The 21,753-nt window shown below is 37.6% G+C and overlaps 1 protein-coding gene across 1 annotated transcript in view; it reads right to left on the minus strand.

The window, feature by feature from the left end:
* Positions 1-21,753, minus strand: part of LOC121375797 (TSC22 domain family protein 1-like) — a 106,293-nt gene that overhangs the window by 17,649 nt on the left and 66,891 nt on the right. Inside the window, exon 2 of the mRNA XM_041503452.1 lies at positions 3,096-3,141. Within this exon, the coding sequence (XP_041359386.1) occupies positions 3,096-3,141 (46 nt within the window). The remainder of the gene's footprint in view (positions 1-3,095; positions 3,142-21,753) is intronic.

A 21,753-nucleotide genomic window follows, 5' to 3' on the forward strand; every position in this document is an offset into this window, starting at 1 on the left:
TGTGATTATGCAACACAAGAGCTTCATCCTCTTTCTTTGTTATTTAAATTGGCCGACACTCCCTCCTGTAGTTTTCCAATCATTCAAAATTAGTGTGAAAAATAATTTTCTTTATCAGTATTGCAACACTGAAGGCCATGAAACTTTAATTAGCACTCAACCTGCTGTTTAATCAATGTGCTGCATAGTAGTAATAATGCTCTACTATGGAGGACGAGTTCTCTAGCACTGAATGGGCGAAAAACTAAAATTTTAATACAATGTTATCAAGTTTTATTCAATTTTAATGCATTTGTGGGGCGAGATGTAGCCCAGTGGTAAAGCATTCGCTTGATGCGCGGTCTGTTTGGGATCGGTGGGTTCTAGTACTTGTTCTAGCCTGTGCACCATGACTGGTATATCAAAGGCCGTGGTATGTGTATCCTGTCTGCTACTAATGGAAAAAAAGTAGCAGGTTTCCTTTCTAAGACTATATGTCAAAATTACATGTCTGACATCCAGTAGCCGAAGATTAATAATCAATTTGCTCTAGCACTGTGGTGTCATTAAACAAAACAAACTCAATGCATTTCCAGGATGAAAGTTCATAAAATAGTTCATACACATATACAGGGTTTCTGCCATAGTGTAAAACGGGTATGGTGCCATACCCAAATGTATTTGCAGATTCTTTCATTTTTTAAGTTAACCTTTTGAAAAAATTAATGACTCTTATCACTACTGTACGATTTTCTTAACCCTAACCCTAAACTTAACCCCATCATTCAGCACACACATTGTAAATATTCAATTCCATAGCACCATACCCAAAAATATCTTTCTGGCAAAAACCCTGATCTAGTTTATTTGTTTTTAAGTCAATTCTTTATATGTTTATAAGTCAGTTCTTTATTTGTTTATAAGCCAATTCTTTATATATTTACAGGCCAGTTCTTTATTTGTTTATAAGGCAATTCTTTATATATTTACAGGCCAGTTCTTTATTTGTTTATAAGGCAATTCTTTATATATTTACAGGCCAGTTCTTTATTTGTTTATAAGGCAATTCTTTATATGTTTATAGGTCAGTTCTTTATTTGTTTATAAGGCAATTCTTTATATATTTACAGGCCAGTTCTTTATTTGTTTATAAGGCAATTCTTTATATGTTTATAGGTCAGTTCTTTATTTGTTTATAAGCCAATTCTTTATATATTTACAGGCCAGTTCTTTATTTGTTTATAAGGCAATTCTTTATATATTTACAGGCCAGTTCTTTATTTGTTCATACAGCAATTGTTTATTTATTTATAGGAAAAGTCTTTGATTACACATGTAGGCTAATTCTAAAGTGCTCATCTGTCCATGAAAATAACAACAAACCAAACTAGTATATCAAAGCAAGTGTTCTGAGAGTACTGCTAAAGCAATAGCAATGCATGTCCCTTACGAGGCCCAAAGTTCAAGGGTCATAACTCTGTGTAAAATGGTTAAATCATCATGAAAATAACAACAAACCAAACTAGTATATCAAAGCAAGTGTTCTGAGAGTACTGCTAAAGCAATAGCAATGCATGTCCCTTACGAGGCCCAAAGTTCAAGGGTCATAACTCTGTGTAAAATGGTTAAATCATCATGAAAATAACAACAAACCAAACTAGTATATCAAAGCAAGTGTTCTGAGAGTACTGCTAAAGCAATAGCAATGCATGTCCCTTACGAGGCCCAAAGTTCAAGGGCCATAACTCTGTGTAAAATGGTTAAATCATCATGAAAATAACAACAAACCAAACTAGTATATCAAAGCAAGTGTTCTGAGAGTACTGCTAAAGCAATAGCAATGCATGTCCCTTACGAGGCCCAAAGTTCAAGGGCCATAACTCTGTGTAAAATGGTTAAATCATCATGAAAATAACAACAAACCAAACTAGTATATCAAAGCAAGTGTTCTGAGAGTACTGCTAAAGCAATAGCAATGCATGTCCCTTACGAGGCCCAAAGTTCAAGGGTCATAACTCTGTGAAAAATGGTTAAATCATCATGAAAGTCGAACTTGATCTGTAATGGTACATGATAAAGCTAGACACAAAATTTCAATTCGGTATCTTCCAGCACTGTTGAAAAAAAGTGAGGAAAACTATATGTGGGACAGTTGGATAAATGGCCGAGAGAAAGACAGACAGACAGACAGACAGAACAGAGACAAAACCTATAGTCCCGTCCAGTTGGATATGTAACTATAATAAATAAATATTTTGAATGTGAACCACATTAAATATATAATTCACCCTAATAAATAAAATTCAAACTAGCGGCCATATAATTGTCAATCAATCTTAACTACTGTACTTTACTTTTGTATTTAAATGTCTGATTGTTTCTATAAATTGCTGACAGAAAGGTATTTTGACAAAACCAACTGATGTGCTAATTAAGTACACTGCTAATTACAGGTAGGCACTAATTGATCACAAAAACAAGTTAATTACATGCACATGTGAAAATGCTGTTAACACATTTACTATTACTCCACAGACCAATTTGCACACTAAACACTTTACAACAAAAGGTGCTAAATACTAGATATATGTATTTCAGTTTTGACAAATTCTTTAATATTTAGAATGGCAAGAATATAAACTTCCCTGATAAGCATCAGGCAGCTGGCGGGGAAAACCCTGGTATAGCTGGCTTACTTTGACAAGAATAACAGCTCTTGAACTTTGACCTGTACATGTCTAAGAAGAATCTGGATCAATAACTACAAACAACGGGAATTTCCAGTTCTATTCTGAGTGCCTGCTTCTCCCATTTCCTGGGGAAATCCCAACAATCCCTGCATGTGTTGAATGAATCAGCCTAACGTTCTATTGTTAGCATAATTCTAGTTTTATAACGTAATTTACACTGCTTAGAAAAATAAATTAATTTAATAATCAGTACTGTATATAATAAATAATCAGTTTTAAATTCAATGTCGTTATTTTTCCCCCTTATAATTTGTTCTTTTTATGACATATTTAAACTAATTTTATTTTGCTATATACTTACTCTAGTCCACAATAAAGAAACAGAAATAAATTTTAAAAACAACACAGAAATCCATAAAAGCTTACCATCGCCTGTTCAATCTTGTTGTCGATGGCAACAGTGTTGGAACCACTGAAAAATACAAGGGTATAATTGTCTTAAAATTATGTTACATGCAACACAATTATCTTTATAACGACATTAATTAATTAATCCAACAACCTATATTCATGATGAAATGCACATATAGTGGAAACTCTCTAAACCAGACCCTCTGCATGTAAACCCTTGCTAACGTAAACCCTTAAAGAACTCTTGCCTCTCATAGAAAAATGTAGCTGGTTTCCTAAGACTATATATGTCAAAATTGCCAATAGCCGATGATTAATAAATGAATGTGCTCTAGTGTTGTTGTTAAACAAAACAACCTGTTAATCTGAATAAGTGTAACTGGTCATAATAAATGAACAGTTTGATGGATTGTTCACAACAGCATTCTAAAAGTATATTTTCCAAATGTTAGATTTCTTTTTAAATTTTATTACCCACATGGTTCAAAATAACCGGGTTAATAATAATCATACGAAGCACACATGTAATAAGTGTAATGACGTAATTTTGGGAAGCGACATCATAACATGATGCTGCTTCTCCAGTCCTAGCCTAGATTAGATTGTACTTATGAAATATGACATTATTTCGTCCTCTTCTTCTAGTTGTGGTTGAAACATTTTGAGACGGCCCTTGTTATTCATAAACAATTTACAATAATAATATGGATAATAAAGAAATTATTACACTAGCGTGTGAGTCTTACGGATTTTATGAAAATCCTGACACTCGTTTCGTAAAATCAGTATGACACACAAGCTCCTGTAATAATCTTTATTTATTTCTGGTTTCAGGAGTGGGTGGGTATTTGATGACGATGACGATAATGCCTCCTCAGGTCCCAATACCCATGTGATTATTTACTGGAGAATGAAGTATATATCAAAGGTTTAAATTCTATGTAATAATGTATCAGTGTTTCTGTCAGAAAGACATTTTTGTGTATGGCACTATAGAATTGAATGCAACTAGTCAACAGTATAGGGGGGGGGGGGGGGGGGGGGGGCGCCTCCCCCAGAAAGAAAATGGGTTGTTTAGGGTTCGGGTTAAGAAACCCATACAGTAATGATAAGAGTAATTAATTTTGTCGATAGGTTAACTTAAAACAAAATATATGCAAAAGAATTTGGGTATGGCACCATACCTATTTTACCCTCTGGCAGAAACCCTGTGTATGTCTATATACATACGTCAACAATGGTTACGGTAGAATAAAGTAGTCCAAAGGGTAAAAATAGAATCCAACATTAATATTAGAAATAGAATGGACAATAATAACTGAAGTTACTAACAATAACAACCTGTCACGGTGAATTGATGATGAAGTTAAATATAGCATGACATATATGTTAGCTAACTGACACAAGGAAACACGAGAAAGAAATGTTTTATTTGACAGTACTGCACTCAACACATTCTAATTGTCGTTTTATGACAGACCCATCTTTCAACATGCTGACATAAAGAAACCCATAAGCTATTAAAAATATTTTAAATTCACATCAATACGAACAGTGTACTTGAACTTATCAAAACAGCATACAAACAGTGCTATTGTAAGCAAAACAAAAATAGCACAGACAATCACATACTTTGGGTACAATTTTTACTACAAATCTACTTTAGGATGGAACCTAAATAATTTCCCCACAATCACATCGCAATTTTAAACCAAATAAGAGGTAAAATTTATATATATATATACAGTCAACTCCACTTATTTGCACATCGGTTTATAGCATAATTCGGTTAATCGACTATTTTCACCCAACACGGAACCATTTGCCCTTATAACACTACAAAACATCCGGTTAATTGCACAGACTACAGGCTATATATCGGTTATTTGCACATATAAATAACGATTTTTTTTGTTTTTTTTGGTGCTAAATTAATGTCACAAATGACTGAGAATGTCTATCAAACTTTGGCAAAAAAACTCAAATAAATCACCGATTAATCTGTTTTGTTTGAGCTCACTGTGTGGTAAGCCGACTGTAAGTGTAATCGCTGTTTACAGAGTCGACGTGTGACATGCAAATGAGATGGTGTGCACGTTACTACTGGTGAATCACAATACCCGACTACAAGATTTAAGAATGACATAATTAAGTTGAATAAACCTAAGACCTAATGTTTTGTTTGCAATATATTGCTGTTAATCAGAGGCCATCTCAATAACAAGTAACTCTCCGACTATTATTTTTAGAAGTACCGCCTGTGCGCTTGTACGCATGCGCACTCAATTATTGAGGCCCTATTCGATTGACGTGTTCAGGGCAATCATTGTTCTGTATCAATTATTACGTTATGTTGAGAAGCCTTGTTAATAATTAAAAGATTACAGATCAATCGTCCTAGGCGGTTATGTTTTTAATAAATGTGACCGAGAAAGGGTTGTTGTTCACTTATTCATTAGATGCAGTGTACGCTATATCTGTTAAACGCAAAAGAAACGATTTATCACTTGCTTCCCGGAAAATGTAGCGGAAAAAAAAAAGACTGGTGGGGGAGGTCGTCAAAAAAACAAACATAACAAAGACCGTTATTTATGGATCGTCCCTAAGTTTCTGCTATATTGTTAGACACCAATCAGTCGGACCTCACCATGAAGGTCAGTCAATTGTGTTAGACCGGTCATGCATGCAATGCAGACTGCTGGAACTGATAACGACTCACTAGCCGAGCTTAACTTTAATTGCTTAACTATAGCAAAGTCATTATTTGGGGATCACAAATAATACCAAAGCTTGCCGTATCTTTTGGGATGGAAAGAACACCATACCAGCAAATGCATACAAGTTCACGTAATTCTATTCGGTCAATCAACAGCCCGGTAATTCCGGAAACTGACGTCATTTTGTAAACACGTGCACCGATGAAACGTGAACTTTTTGATGGTTCTGTTGTTTCAAGTTTATCTCATTAACTACATGGCTAATACACTTTGTTTACACTAGTGGATGGTCAGTGGGGTTTTTTTTTAATGCACAAAGTTTGTGTTTTTAGAAAACGACGCCCAGTGACGGACGTTGTTGGTTTTTTAGAAAATGATTTCTGGTCTGGCAGATTAAAACAAAAACGCCATGCTAATTATATATATCGATAGATATATTTTTTTACATTTATATATATCTAACTGCATGTGACATGTGTTAACTGTAATAGTTCCGGTATGAAGTACCGCATTATGCTAGACTGTCTCCCATGCCACTTTGTAGTTGGATGGCTGTTACAAAGTGAAAGTCGGTACTCTATCGGTTAATCGACTAACCCGGTTAATTGCACAAAATCGAGCAGCACCGAGGGTATGCAAATAAGCGGGTTTGACTGTATATATATAGTGTGTATATATACATACATGTGTGTGTGTGTGTGTGTGTATATATATATATATATATATATATATATATATATATATATATGTATGTATGTATGTATATGTATATGTGTATGTGTATGTGTATGTGTATGATAAGATAAGATAAGATAAAATTTATTGCATTTAAACATTCCACATGGGAACAGAGTGCACAAAATAACATTAGAAAGTTGCCATATCAACAAACAATTAATGACTATATTTTTACATACATATATACACATACATGTATGTCACTACTACAGTCTATTCATTATATTGGAAAACCAACTTGCAAATAACACCTATGTTGGCTGGGTCCTGATTTTTCATAATAAAAATAAACTGCTCTTTGGGTGTCATATTTAAAAATGAAGGGTTGTAGTTGGAGATAAAATGAAATAACTTTGACCGCTGATACTTATATTTCTTACATTGTACAATGTGATGAAATTCATCTTCAATGATATTGCATTCATCACAGAGACGCTGGTCAAGAGGAGTATATGGTTTTGTATGCCTGACAGTTTCAATTTTCAAGTTATGGTCACTAAGACGGAGTTTAGAGAAATGTTTTCTATGATCTGGGTTTATGTGTATGTGTCTATGTCTATGTCTATGTCTGTGTCTATGTGTGTCTATGTGTATATATATATATATATATATATATATATATATATATATATATATATATATATATATATATATATGTATGTATGTGTGTGTGTATATATATATATATATATATATATATATATATATATATATATATGTATATGTGTGTGTGTATATTATATATATTTATATATATATAGTGTATATATATATATATATATATATATATATATATATATATATACACATAGATACATAGATACATACATACATACATGATTTTGATTTTCTACACCTTCTACATGTATATACATGTACATGTACATATAAGCAAGCTTACAGAGACTCGTGATGTTGCAACCTTCAGCAAGGTTACGAGATCCGCGCGTCACGTTCGAGCTCACCTCACAGCCCAAGTATTACATGTAGGTGAACAGTCGGTGCAGCGGCAGAAAGCCAGTCAAGCGTGACCGCGCACACACGTTTGTGAAACCCAGCAATGCATGGCGGCGGCACACCACTTGGCATCCTCTATCAAGGGCATAATGCTGTGGAGTTCCAAGAAAAACGTTTGTTTTGTTTCACACCGCCACCGCAACGTTACTCACTGGCAGGGTGGCTCAAGCTCAGCACTGATATAGGTCGCTTTTCAAACAGCTAGGATACATCTGTTTGTAGTTTTAAACAAGAAAGTTAAAGTTCGTTTTGTTTAATGACACCACTAGAGCACACTGATTTAATAATCATCGGCTATTGGTCATTTTGATGCGTAGTCATCAGAGCAAACCCGCTATATTTTTCCTAATTCAGCAAGCACCTCAACCGACTGAGCCAAAGCCCGCCCCCTATCTGATCAGTGATTGTGTCATTATGGTATGTGTGCGTGCGTGTGTATATGTGTATGTGTACATGTGTGCATGTTCATGTGTGTGCACACATGCATACATGTGTCTATGTGTATGGTGCAACAAACTACATTTTTAATCAGTCTGATAGATGAAGCTTTGCTATGGAGGTTGAAAAACATCAAAATATTTTTAAGCAGCAGAGGGGAGATCATCGCCCCCCTCCAAATCCATCCTTTAGCTTACAGCAGAACACTGATTTTTAACCAAATAAATGTATGTACTTGATGCATGCCTAAACAACAGTACCAAGCTGCCAATCCTCTGGAAGAAGATGTTACAAAATGTACTAAAAACCACCATCACCTTCCTGTACCTGAATCTTAACATCCTGTTTACACATGTACAAAAACACAGGACAGCCAGTTACTATGGGAGGAGGGAGAGTTGAGGGGGTAATTGCATAAAATGTGTGCATACAAGTTGTTATTATGAACATGGTAAGGATGGGAATGCTGAAACAAGTAACATCATGTGGTGTTTTCATTTTCCTTGTTAAAGCGTAATGGATAGACTGCTGGGGAAAATAACTTCACCAAATCATTGTCAGTGTTTTTGTGTAATTTACTGTGTAGTTCAGTCACTCAGACACAACATTGACAGTATGAAAACACATTCCAAGATGGCCAATATGTTCCAGATTTTACAAAACCACATTGACAGGCAGACCTCTGATTCATCCAGGGCACCACAACTGGTATATCAAAGGCCATGGTATGTGCTATCTTGTCTGTGGGACGGTGCATATAAAAGATCCCTTGCTACTAATGGAAACATGTAGCAGGTTTCCTCTCTAAGACAATATGTCAAAATTATCAAATGTTTGACATCAGTGTACAATAGCCAATGATTAATAAATAGACGAATGATCTTTTAACCCTTTATAGGTCATGCAAAAACAAATCCAACTAGGCCATTCATTTGGTCTTGTGTAACCTAAAATGACCATGTAAATTGACCACTGATCTAAATTTAATGAATGGAAAAAAAAAAAAAAGAGAAACAAAAGTTACATAAAACTAGACTTGTGCAAGTGACAAATCTAGGATTGAATAGCATCACAAAATATATAACGCTTTGGCTTCATGGAAACACATTTGAAAATAGCCAATGGGTTCTGACTGTTAGAAAATCAATAGATCTAACTGTGCAATGGACAAAGCTAAGAGTAATTAAGTAACATTCTCAGCAGAGATGTGGTGTCCTGGCTCTTTGAAAATCAGATGGACGGCCGACTGACCGACCTATGATCAGCCACTGACGTCAAGGACGTGATGATACGACCATATCCGCACGGTTCAAGCATCGCCATTATTGATCAGCATTAAACTGGACGACGTCAGACTTGTAAAAACACACATAATTGGTTACCATCACAAAGGAATTTGCCAAAGCCTGATCTGTCGAATCAATGTCTAAAATACCTTACAGGCAAAGAAGTAATTAACGTAATGCTATAGAGGCATACTGTAAAACCTGTCACGGAATTAAATTCATGTCTAAGTAGGCAGTCAGTCTCATAGTCGTTTTTAACTTGTTAGATGGATCAAATCTTACTTTAGGATACTAAAATTATGTGACAATTGCTTGGGATAGAGAGAATAGAGAAGAGGATGAGAGAGGGAGAGAGAGAGAGAGAGAGAGAGAGAGAGCGAGAGAGAGAGAGAGAGAGAGAGAGAGAGAGAGAGAGAGAGAGAGACACACAGACAGACATAGACAGAGAGAGAGAGAGAAAAAGAGAAAGAAATATAGTGAGAGAAATATAGTGAATGAGATTGAAAGAGTAAAAAGATAAGAGTGAAAGAGAAAGAGAAAGAGACAGAGAGAGAGAGAGAGAGAGAGAGAGAGAGAGAGAGAGAGAGAGAGAGAGAGAGAGAGAGAGAGAGAGAGAGAGAAATATTTCATTTAACAACGCACTCAACACATTTTATTTACGGTTATATGGCGTCAGACATATGGTTACGGACCACACAGATTTTTTAGAGAAAACCCGCTGTCGCCACTACATGGGCTACTCTTCTGATTAGCAGCAAGGGATCTTTTATTAGCGCTTCCCACAGGCAGGATAGCACAAACCATGGCCTTTGTTGAACCAGTTATGGATCACTGGTCGGTGCAAGTGGTTTACACCTACCCATTGAGCCTTGCGGAGCACTCACTCAGGGTTTGGAGTCGGTATCTGGATTAAAAATCTTATGCCTCGACTGGGATCCGAACCCAGTACCTACCAGCCTGTAGACCGATGGCCTGCCACGACGCCACCAAGGTCGGTCGAGAGAGAGAGAGAAAGAGAGAAAGATAGTGAGAGAAAGATAGTGAGAGAGAGAAAGTGAGAGAGAGCAAGTGAGCAAAAAGACGTAAGAGACAGAGTACAAAAATTTAACAGATTGACAAACAGCAACAGACACTTAGACAGTCAATTATCAGAGATAAGCTCCATTAACTGTTTAGCTTTTACTCAAAATAATTCTCTCATCAAAACATTTTCAAGTGTTAAACAAACTGGCACACAGAATTTTCATATGTCAAGCTCCACAACAAAAAAAGAAAAAAGAAAGAAAAAAAAAGAAAACAAAAAAGAGAAAAAAAAGAAAAGAAAAAAGAAAAACAGAAGAAAAAAAAACCAGGAAGAGGAACTGTTGCAGCTATTAGTTATTGGAGGATAGCGGAACTGGGCGACTGCCACATGAGATAAACCAACCAACAAGTAATTACCTATCTTCTATCACCTAACGCAAGACTTTACAAATTGGCTGGTTTTTTTCATAGATCAGCTGTATTTTGAGGTACAGCACACAAGTATGAACTTAACTATCAACATAAATAAAGCTGAACACATTTTGGCTCCTCGTGAAGTTCAGCTAGGTACATTCAGATACAAGGAGCGGGATATAGGTCAGTGGTTAGAGCTTCTGTGTGAGATACTATGCAAGACCAAGCTTTGTGGGTGATCCCATTCAGTTGTACAAGTACCAAAGGACACTGTATGTACTGCCCCGTCTGTAGGCAAATTCCATGTGGAACATATAGCTTATGATTGATTGCCAACAGTCGTTAAAAATAATGTCCTGGAGCAGTGTTCGAGATTAAAAAATTTGGGCAGTATCCCAGTTGGATACTAACATTTCAAAATCTGGTATCCTACCTGAGAATGAAGTATTATATGGTATCCCGGTGGGATACTGGGTTCTTGAAGTCTGGTATCCAAAATTAAATTCTGGTATCCCCGGGATATCGGGATACCATTAATCTTGAACACTGTGGGGTATTATAAAATCATATATTCCTATGCTTGGATTATCCTAAAATCATATTTTTCTATGCTGAGATTATCCTAAAATCATATTTTCATGTGCTGGGATTATCATAAAATCATATTTTTGTGTGCTAGGATTATTATAATATCATATTTTTCTATGCTGGGATTATCATAAAATCATATTTTCCTGTGCTGGGATTATCATAAAATCATATTTTCCTGTGCTGGGATTATCATAAAATCATATTTTCCTGTGCTGGGATTATCATAAAATCATATTTTCCTGTGCTAGGATGTTAAAAATATTTTATTTCCCCATTCACAATTAACAACACATTAACAAGTGTACAAATCGGAATCGTTCTAATATGTACCCTCTTTAAAACAGGAATCAAAATACTAATCTTGAAAGGAATTTTTTAATCAACTTTTGGGGGGTTTCTTTTAAAACCCTACACTAGTACTAATCTCCCCCCCAAACCCCCCCCCCCCAAAGCCCATATACAATTTACATAGTTCATGTAAATGTTGCCGACTGTTGATGTTCCGTAACTGCCTCTGCATAAATAACACAGGTCGCAAACCAAACCATCCTTTCCTTTAATTTCTAAAGCTGTGAACACCACAACACATGTAAACAAACATGACACATGCAACATTCGACTGACCTCGAGAACCACCAAACCAATAAATGCAATAGAGCTGGCAAACTTTATCTACTCATAAATAAAAGAGATAATTCAGATTGGCACCTCCGTTTGCGACAGATTCAAAAGGGACGGCTCTGTGGGCTTAAAATAGCCGCCCCAGGCTCATCATTGATTGGCGTTCACAGCCAGAACAGAAAATATTCCACTACTAATGAATTTTTTCTCTGGAATTTTCCATTGATTTATTCTTTAGCAACAGTGGGTAATCCATCTACAAGTACATATACGTAATGCGACACGGAACAAAACAGGACATAAAACTATATGAGCTGGGTTATTGACAACACGTCTGTTATGATAAAGTGCTTTAGTATTAAAATATCAGCTTAGTTTCATGTACTTCAATGCAAGGCTGCCTATAATATATGCAACACACACAATAGAGATCTACTCATATTCTATTCTTTATGGGTTTGGGGCCAAATAAAATGTAATTATTTTACTCACATCGGGGGTTTATTTCTCAAATGTGACTTGACACCGATGGCTTTGCTTTTAGGAATTTGAGCGTTGTTTTACCAAAAATTGGGAATTTTCAATTTCATTTCAAAAACATCTCATTAATTAAAGCTACATGTAAGTCAAATTAATACATTTATTTTGTATTATGAAACACTATAGTGGAGGGAAGGGGTGTTTGTTAAGAGTTACAAATCGTTTTCAAAATATATCTTTATATAACAATAAAAAATGATAATTATTTACATTCAGATTTGGAATTTTTTACTCCAAAATTGGGAACATAAAACAACATAGCCTTTTGGAGAATGGCGGAGAATGGTGTCGGTTATCGGAGTCTAGAAACACAGCTGATAAAACCCTGAATATTACACGTATGTGTCACATTTTGTTTTAAAACCAAGCTAGTATTATTACCAACATTGTGAGAAAAACACATAGAAAGTGAAACTGTTTTCTACCCAAAACAATCAGTAAGATTAAACACCAAATTTGTTTGATGTAATTATTTTGAACTTAAAAGACACTATAAATAATCACAAAGTACACAAAATACTGACGTGTAAATATTTGCAATGCTTTCCATAACAGTAATAAATTACTGCAAACGTTAACAAGACTTAGGATTTGATTTGATTTATGGGACGGGACGTAGCCCAGTGGTAAAGCGCTCGCCTGATGCATGGTCGGTGTTGGGTCGATCCCCATCTGTGGGATATTTCTCGTTCCAGCCAGTGCACCCTGACTGGTATAACAAAGAATGTGGTATGTGCTATCCTGTCTGTGGGATGATGCGTATAAAAGATCCCTTGTTATTAATGGAAAAATGTAGCGGGCTTCCTCTCTATGTCAAAATGACGAAATGTTTCACATCCAACAGCCGATGATTAATAAATTAATGTGCTCTAGTGGTGTCATTAAACAAAACAAACCTTAACTTCAACTTTGATTTGATTTGATCAGCAGAATATGGTCTCAGTGATTGCCTGGCATTAACATTGAACAGGCCATTGTAATAAACACATCAACTTAACTATTTGTATTTTTAAAAATGGGTAAAATTGAAAGAACCAGCATTTTGTGTGTACTGTGTAATATGTCGTCTATGAGTTCCAACAAATCTCCTAAGTTCAAAGATGGGCAAGTGACCATGAATGTCAGCCCTGATGTGTAACTGTACAAAATAAGGCTACACACACAATTTCAGCACAATGTCTTAAAGGGACATACCCTAGTTTTTAAGCTCTAAGGCTTTTTTTTTTTTTTTACTATTATAGCCGTTTTTGATAACTGAAATCATACTTTACTTAGATTTTAGGGTTTAGATTATCAATTTCTGTACATTCAAAATGTTTTTGGTCATCCTAGTGTTTTTAATATCACAAAATGCATTTATCATATTTTTAAAATCGCACGTGCGTCTGAGAAGTAAGTGTTATGGAGTTGAGTTTTAGTCTATTTTTAGAGGGTATTTCACCATTTCAAAGTCACAGACTCATGTTTCACTCAATTATAACTTTATCCAAATGTATTACAGGTTTGTAGATTAATTAAAGTTAGTGTTAATTTTCACGGGTTGAAACTAGGGTATGTCCTTTTAAGGCATTGCAAATTTTCTTTTTGTTTGGAAAACTATATGTGAGACAGTTGGACAGACAGAAGGATGGACAGAAAACTATATGTGAGACAGTTGGACAGACAGAAGGATGGACAGAAAACCTATAATCCCCTCTGGTTACACATGTAGGGACTAATAAGCTTCATCCATATTTTGCACCTGCCTAAATGACCCCCTCCTAAAGAGTGTTATAAACCTACGACACCCACCCCCACCCCCAAATAGTCCTATAAACAAACCTATGATCATGCACTGCCTCTTCAAAACTCGACTTTCCTTGCTTCAGTTCTATTATTTTTCCAGCACTATTCACAAAACAAGCAATTATTCTGATGGCAATTGAGAATGAGAAGTGATAAAAATAAAAATAAATCATATACGAGTTCCAATTTTGAGATAAGACACAACCCGAAGCCAGGAGACAGGTGCTGCCAATATCATGGTATAAAACCCATTCCGCCCTGTTATAATTAATTAGTATTCCACACACACACACAACAGACTACTGTGACTGCCAGTTTTCAGCCAGGAACCAATTACTGAAATGTTCGGATTGGAAATAGGCTACATGTAGCTAACTAGAAAGTTTGTTTAATGACACCACTAGGGCACATTGATTTATTAATCACCAGCTATTGAACAGTTGGTAATTGTAACATGCAGACTTTTATATTCATCATCCCACAGGCTGGATAGCATATGCCACAGCTTTGCATACACCAGTCGTGGTGCTGTGGCTGGATAGCATATGCCACAGCTTTGCATACACCAGTCGTGGTGCTGTGGCTGGATAGCATATGCCACAGCTTTGCATACACCAGTCGTGGTGCTGTGGCTGGATAGCATATGCCACAGCTTTGCATACACCAGTCGTGGTGCTGTGGCTGGATAGCATATGCCACAGCTTTGCATACACCAGTCGCGGTGCTGTGGCTGGATAGAATATGCCACAGCTTTGCATACACCAGTCGCGGTGCTCTGGCTGGATAGAATATGCCACAGCTTTGCATACACCAGTCGCGGTGCTGTGGCTGGATAGAATATGCCACAGCTTTGCATACACCAGTCGCGGTGCTGTGGCTGGATAGAATATGCCACAGCTTTGCATACACCAGTCGCGGTGCTGTGGCTGGATAGCATATACCACAGCTTTGCATACACCAGTCGCGGTGCTCTGGCTGGATAGCATATACCACAGCTTTGCATACACCAGTCGCGGTGCTGTGGCTGGATAGCATATACCACAGCTTTGCATACACCAGTCGTGGTGCTGTGGCTGGAAGGAGAAATAGCCCAATGAGTCCACCGGTGAGAATCGATTATAGACCAACCGTGCACCTGGTGAGCACTTTACAACCGGGCTACACACCACACCCACTAGAGCACATTGATTAATTAATCATCGGCTACTGAATGTCAAACATTTGGTAATTCTGACTCAGTCATCAGATGAAACCTGCCACATTTTTCCATTAGCTGCAAGGGACATTTTATATGCATTTTCCCAGACAGGAAAACACATACCACAGCCTTTGACCAGTTGTAGTGCACTGGTTGGAACGAGAAAACCCCCAATCAGTTGAATGGATCCCAGCTTAAGAGAAGAAGTTTGAGCACATTGATTAATTAATCATCGGCTATTGGATGTCAAACATTTGGTAATTCCGACTCGTAGTCAACAGAGGAAACCTGCTACATTTTTCCTAATGCAGCAACGTATCTTTTATATGCACTATCCCACAGACAGGATAGCACATACCAGAGGCTTTGATATACCAATTGTGCAGCTAAAGAGAATGCAACAGATCCATTGGGAAAACCACTGACAGTGCGGATGGACCAGAGTGGTAAGAATCCCACTATATCTAGGTCTGTGACCCGAATTGGCCGAGTTAGGCTGGAACAACTGTTCTCTGCCGGGCTAGAGAGTCTGTTGTTGTCATTTCGCTGGTAATTGCATTTCATACTTGGAAGAGTTTTCATTACCCAGCAGTGTGGAAGGGAAAAATAACAAGGTCACGGTCAGATACTGGCAACAAAGGAAAAAAAAGACTGACAGTGTTGTGCTAAATTTGGTTTCTGTTACAAGTCTAGTTATAATAGATGTATTTCTGTTATTTCCTGCATATTGCCCATTTCAAAACACCTAAAATCATCTGCAGATTATTCATAGTGTATATAGACTATAGTCTGTTTGCATCAAATGGGAACAAATGAATTAGCTTATACCAGATAATTTTGTTTATGTAAGTTGGAAAAAAAACCCCACTTGTTAACAATATTCTCAACAAATTTCATCTGAAGCTGTATTACTATGTTTTACTTTACCGTTTATTGACTTTTTCTTCATGGTTTTCATCATTGCACAAGTGATCGGTACCATTTCTAACCTCAACTATTTACACTAGTCACAAAAAGGTGTTCTATGACTCAGATTTTTTTCGCAAAACACAAACACGGGATATATTTTAGCGGAAACCCAACATTGCTTTGAGTGAAAGAAGAGAAAACACGGTGTTCTATTCATCGTGTTGACTCCGTGCGAGTTAATCGGATGCACATGTCACACAAGGAATACCAGTGCATTGTGTAGACTAGTATTGTTCTTTTATGACAAACTCGGTAATGGATATTCGTGTTTTCGTAGCGCTGTCATCAAAACATATACAATACCAGTATGATGACCAGCACATTCTCCAAACAATAAAAATAATCTTATGTACATACCTTGCTGTGAACAAAAAATTGAGGGCAATGATTAATTTCTCCCATAACTTAAGATCATGGGAGCCATTTAAGATTTCCCCCTAACTTTGATTATAGGGAGACATTTAAGATTCTCCACTAACTTTGATTATAGGAAGACAATTAAAATTCTCCCTTGATTATGGGGAGCAATTTAAGATATTACCATATTGTGCACTGACATTTAATCCTTTTGTAGTACTAATTTAAAAACAAAAACAAAAAATTGCTACAGGGAGCTAAAAATCATTCTTTGAACTAGTCTCATGGAGCGACAGGGAGACGGAGTGACAGCTCCCTTTAAACGGAAAGGTCTGTATGTAAGACACCAAATAGCTAAGTGGTAGGAGAGATCTGATAGCAGGGCTCACACTGCAGTAAATTTTGGTTTAGCCAATTTTGAGATATGTATATGTATGTCGAGTATTTCCTTGAAAATTATTAAAATGTGGTTAATTTAAGAAATATTTTATTAGCCAAAAACTAAATGTTGTAGCCACTTTGATTAAAAATTAGCAATTGGCTAACTTGGTCATACACAGGGTGAGCCCTGTGATAGTTAACAACATTGATCACCCTTTATAAGGCCGTGGTATGTGCTGTTCTGTTTACAGCACATATTAAAGAGCCCTTGCTGCTAATGGGAAAAATATTGCGGGATTCCTCTGACACTATGTTAGAACTATCAAATGTCTGACATCTAATAGCCGATGATTAATTAATGTGCTCTAGTGGTGTCATTAAACAAAACAAACTTCTTCTTCCATAGTTTAAAATGTGCTGAGGTGTCATTAAAATGTCTTTCCTTTCTACATTTCTAGTAAAATAAAATAAATTCTTTTTTTCTTCTTCACATAAACAGAAAAAAGCCGGCAGCTATTTTTAGTGATCTGGGAAAGCGACTGTATGGCAATGAAAACAGCAGCAGTGTGAAATCTGGGTCAAACACTGTCAACATGACCAGGAGGTTGTGAGGAACAACTGCGGAGGACGTTCACCTCACTGGGAGTACAATAAAAACAAAAACTTATCTACTGGGACACACATCCTACAACAGACTAGTGTCCCAAGGTCAACCGAGGTGACAACATTGACTGACGACAGGTGACTCTGCTGGGTGCTTTGTTTGTTCAGTTTCGTCCACAAACACTTTTAGATCAAAAGGTACATCCATTGTGCACAGTCATCACACTGTTTTCTAGAGATTCCAAACACAGCCACTGGTGATAATGATGAAGATAAACATGTACAGGTCTTTTATGTGCACTTACCCACAACAAGGGGGTGGGGCGTACAGAGGGGGCAATGTGCTTTGGTGGACATAGCCCAGTGGTAAAGTGCTCACTTGTTGACGCATGTCGGTCTAGGATCGATTCATGTCGGTGGGCCGATTGGGCTATAGCTCCTTCCAGTCAGTGCACCACAACTGGTTTTATCAAATATGTACTACCCTAGCTGTCTGTGGGATGGCATGATGCATATAAAAGATCCCTTCATACAAATATGTACTACCCTAGCTGTCTGTGGGATGGCATGATGCATATAAAAGATCCCTTCATACAAATATGTACTACCCTAGCTGTCTGTGGGATGGCATGATGCATATAAAAGATCCCTTCATACAAATATGTACTACCCTAGCTGTCTGTGGGATGGCATGATGCATATAAAAGATCCCTTCATACAAGTATGTACTACCCTGGCTGTCTGTGGGATGGCATGATGCATATAAAAGATCCCTTCATACAAATATGTACTACCCTAGCTGTCTGTGGGATGGCATGGTGCATATAAAAGATCCCTTCATACAAATATGTACTACCCTAGCTGTCTGTGGGATGGCATGATGCATATAAAAGATCCCTTCATACAAATATGTACTACCCTAGCTGTCTGTGGGATGGCATGTTGCATATAAAAGATCCCTTCATACAAATATGTACTACCCTAGCTGTCTGTGGGATGGCATGATGCATATAAAAGATCCCTTCATACAAGTATGTACTACCCTAGCTGTCTGTGGGATGGCATGATGCATATAAAAGATCCCTTCATACAAGTATGTACTACCCTAGCTGTCTGTGGGATGGCATGATGCATATAAAAGATCCCTTCATACAAGTATGTACTACCCTAGCTGTCTGTGGGATGGCATGATGCATATAAAAGATCCCTTCATACAAGTATGTACTACCCTAGCTGTCTGTGGGATGGCATGATGCATATAAAAGATCCCTTCATACAAGTATGTACTACCCTAGCTGTCTGTGGGATGGCATGATGCATATAAAAGATCCCTTCATACAAATATGTACTACCCTAGCTGTCTGTGGGATGGCATGGTGCATATAAAAGATCCCTTCATACAAGTATGTACTACCCTAGCTGTCTGTGAGATGGCATGATGCATATAAAAGATCCCTTCATACAAATATGTACTACCCTAGCTGTCTGTGGCATGGCATGATGCATATAAAATTTTGACATGCAGTATTCGAGAGGAAACCCGATACATTTTTCATTGGTAGCAAGGAATCTTTTATATGCATCATCCTACAAATATGATCCTACCACACATCAAGTGAGCGCTTTACCAGTGGGCTATACCCCCCCCCCCCCCCGTCCCTCACAGACCGACCACATGTCAAGTGAGCGCTTTACCAGTGGGCTATATCCCCCCGTCCCTCACAGACCGACCACACATCAAGTGAGCGCTTTACCAGTGGGCTATATCCCTCCGTCCCTCACAGACCGACCACACATCAAGTGAGCGCTTTACCAGTGGGCTATATCCCCCCGTCCCTCACAGACAGAATAATGCATAATTGTTGTTTTTTAATAAAGAGCCACATACGTGCAATTTCCGACTGAAAAGACATCAAATAAGACGTTTTTAAAAGATACATCCACAAAACACTGCAGTCAATAACGTTCTGAGTTTCTGCACCAGCCTTGATAAATATTTTCCTATCATTAAAATAAAAGCGTTTCTGATAGCGATCAATGTACTGGCATATTAATAGTCAATACTGAACACACCACGGTGCTGATGGATAGCTACAGAGTAAATATGAACACGACTCGAAATGCTTGCTGTACAAATATTATCTCCCCATTCTGCCCGCAGTCACTTGCATACAGAATAATTAGGACTCTTCAGAGACAAGGGTACTTCATCCGCTGACCAGTTCACACTGGGCTGTAGAAAACTGGGGAAAACAACTGTAACAGCCCAAGGTTAGGGCCAACTTGGTATTAACAAAAGGATGGGACAACAGACTGAAGCTGAGGAATTGAGGACACGGGTACTTCATCTGCTGACCAGTTCACACTGGGCTGTAGAAAACTGGGGGAAATAACAACTGTAACACTGGACTGTAGAAGACGGGGAAAACAGTGGACTGTAGAAGATGGGGAAAACAGTGGACTGTAGAAGATGGGGAAAACACTGGACTGTAGATGATGGGGAAAACACTGGACTGTAGAAGACGGGGGGAAAACACTGGACTGTAGATGATGGGAAAAACACTGGACTGTAGAAGACGGGGAAAACACTGGACTGTAGATGATGGGGAAAACACTGGACTGTAGATGATGGGAAAAACACTGGACTGTAGAAGACGGGGAAAACACTGGACTGTAGATGATGGGGAAAACACTGGACTGTAGATGATGGGGAAAACACTGGACTGTAGATGACGGGGAAAACACTGGACTGTAGATGACGGGAAAAACACTGAACTGTAGATGACGGGGGAAAACACTGGACTGTAGAAGACGGGGAAAACACTGGACTGTAGATGATGGGAAAAACACTGGACTGTAGAAGACGGGGAAAACACTGGACTGTAGAAGACGGGGAAAACACTGGACTGTAGATGATTGTAGAAGACGGGGACAACATTGGACTGTAGAAGACGGGGACAACATTGGACTGTAGAAGACGGGGACACCATTGGACTGTAGAAGACGGGGAAAACACTGGACTGTAGAAGACGGGGAAAACACTGGACTGTAGAAGACAGGGACAACATTGGACTGTAGAAGACAGGGAAAACATTGGACTGTAGAAGACAGGGAAAACATTGGATTGTAGAAGACAGGACAGGGACAGCATTGGACTGTAGAATACAGGAATAGTATTGGACTGTAGAATACATGAACAGCATTGGACTGTAGAAGACGGGGACAGCATTGGACTGTAGAAGACGGGGACAGCATTGGATTGAAGAAGATGAGGAAAAACATTGGACAGTTTTCTTGTGAATGGGAAAACACCTGCTGTAGCAGAAGGCAGCACCCTGTGTTATCTGCAGACCAGGCCAAGGGTCAATATTTACATCTGTGCATGTCACTATTGACCACAGAAAGCCTTTGGGACAACATATCCAGCCAAAGACCTTCCAAATTGACCTTCATTGCAGGAAATCAGATTTGGAAGTGGGAGGGGAATTGTATTTTTGAAACTTATATTTAAAGTATTTGAAGAAAGAAAAAAAGATCAAGGAGCAGTTTGATTTTAAAATTGTTTAACATCCATAAGGGATTCTTTGAATTGTGATAACACCCAAGTTTATTCAATGTGTACATGTAATTGTCTACATTCTACATTTAGTAAATTATGTTATAATAAGTTGAGGCAAGCTCATAACTTTAACACCCACTTATTATTATACATCACAGGCCATGGTATGTGTTATCCTGTCTATAGGATGGTGCATATAAACATCCCTTGCTATTAATGGAAAAATGTTGCACGGTTCCTCTCTAAGACTATATGTAAAAAAAATATCAAATGTTTTACACCCAATAGCCGATGATTGATAATCAATATGCTCTAGTGGTGTCATTAAACAAAACAAACTTTTACAGTCCAAGAGCAGTCATTGATCTTTTTCAAGTGGTCCAAGTGATAATCCATTACCCACAGTTCAAGGCCAAAGGGTCATGTTATGTGAGTG

Source organism: Gigantopelta aegis, chromosome 1, assembly GCF_016097555.1.
Source record: "Gigantopelta aegis isolate Gae_Host chromosome 1, Gae_host_genome, whole genome shotgun sequence".
NCBI lineage: Eukaryota > Metazoa > Mollusca > Gastropoda > Neomphalida > Peltospiridae > Gigantopelta > Gigantopelta aegis.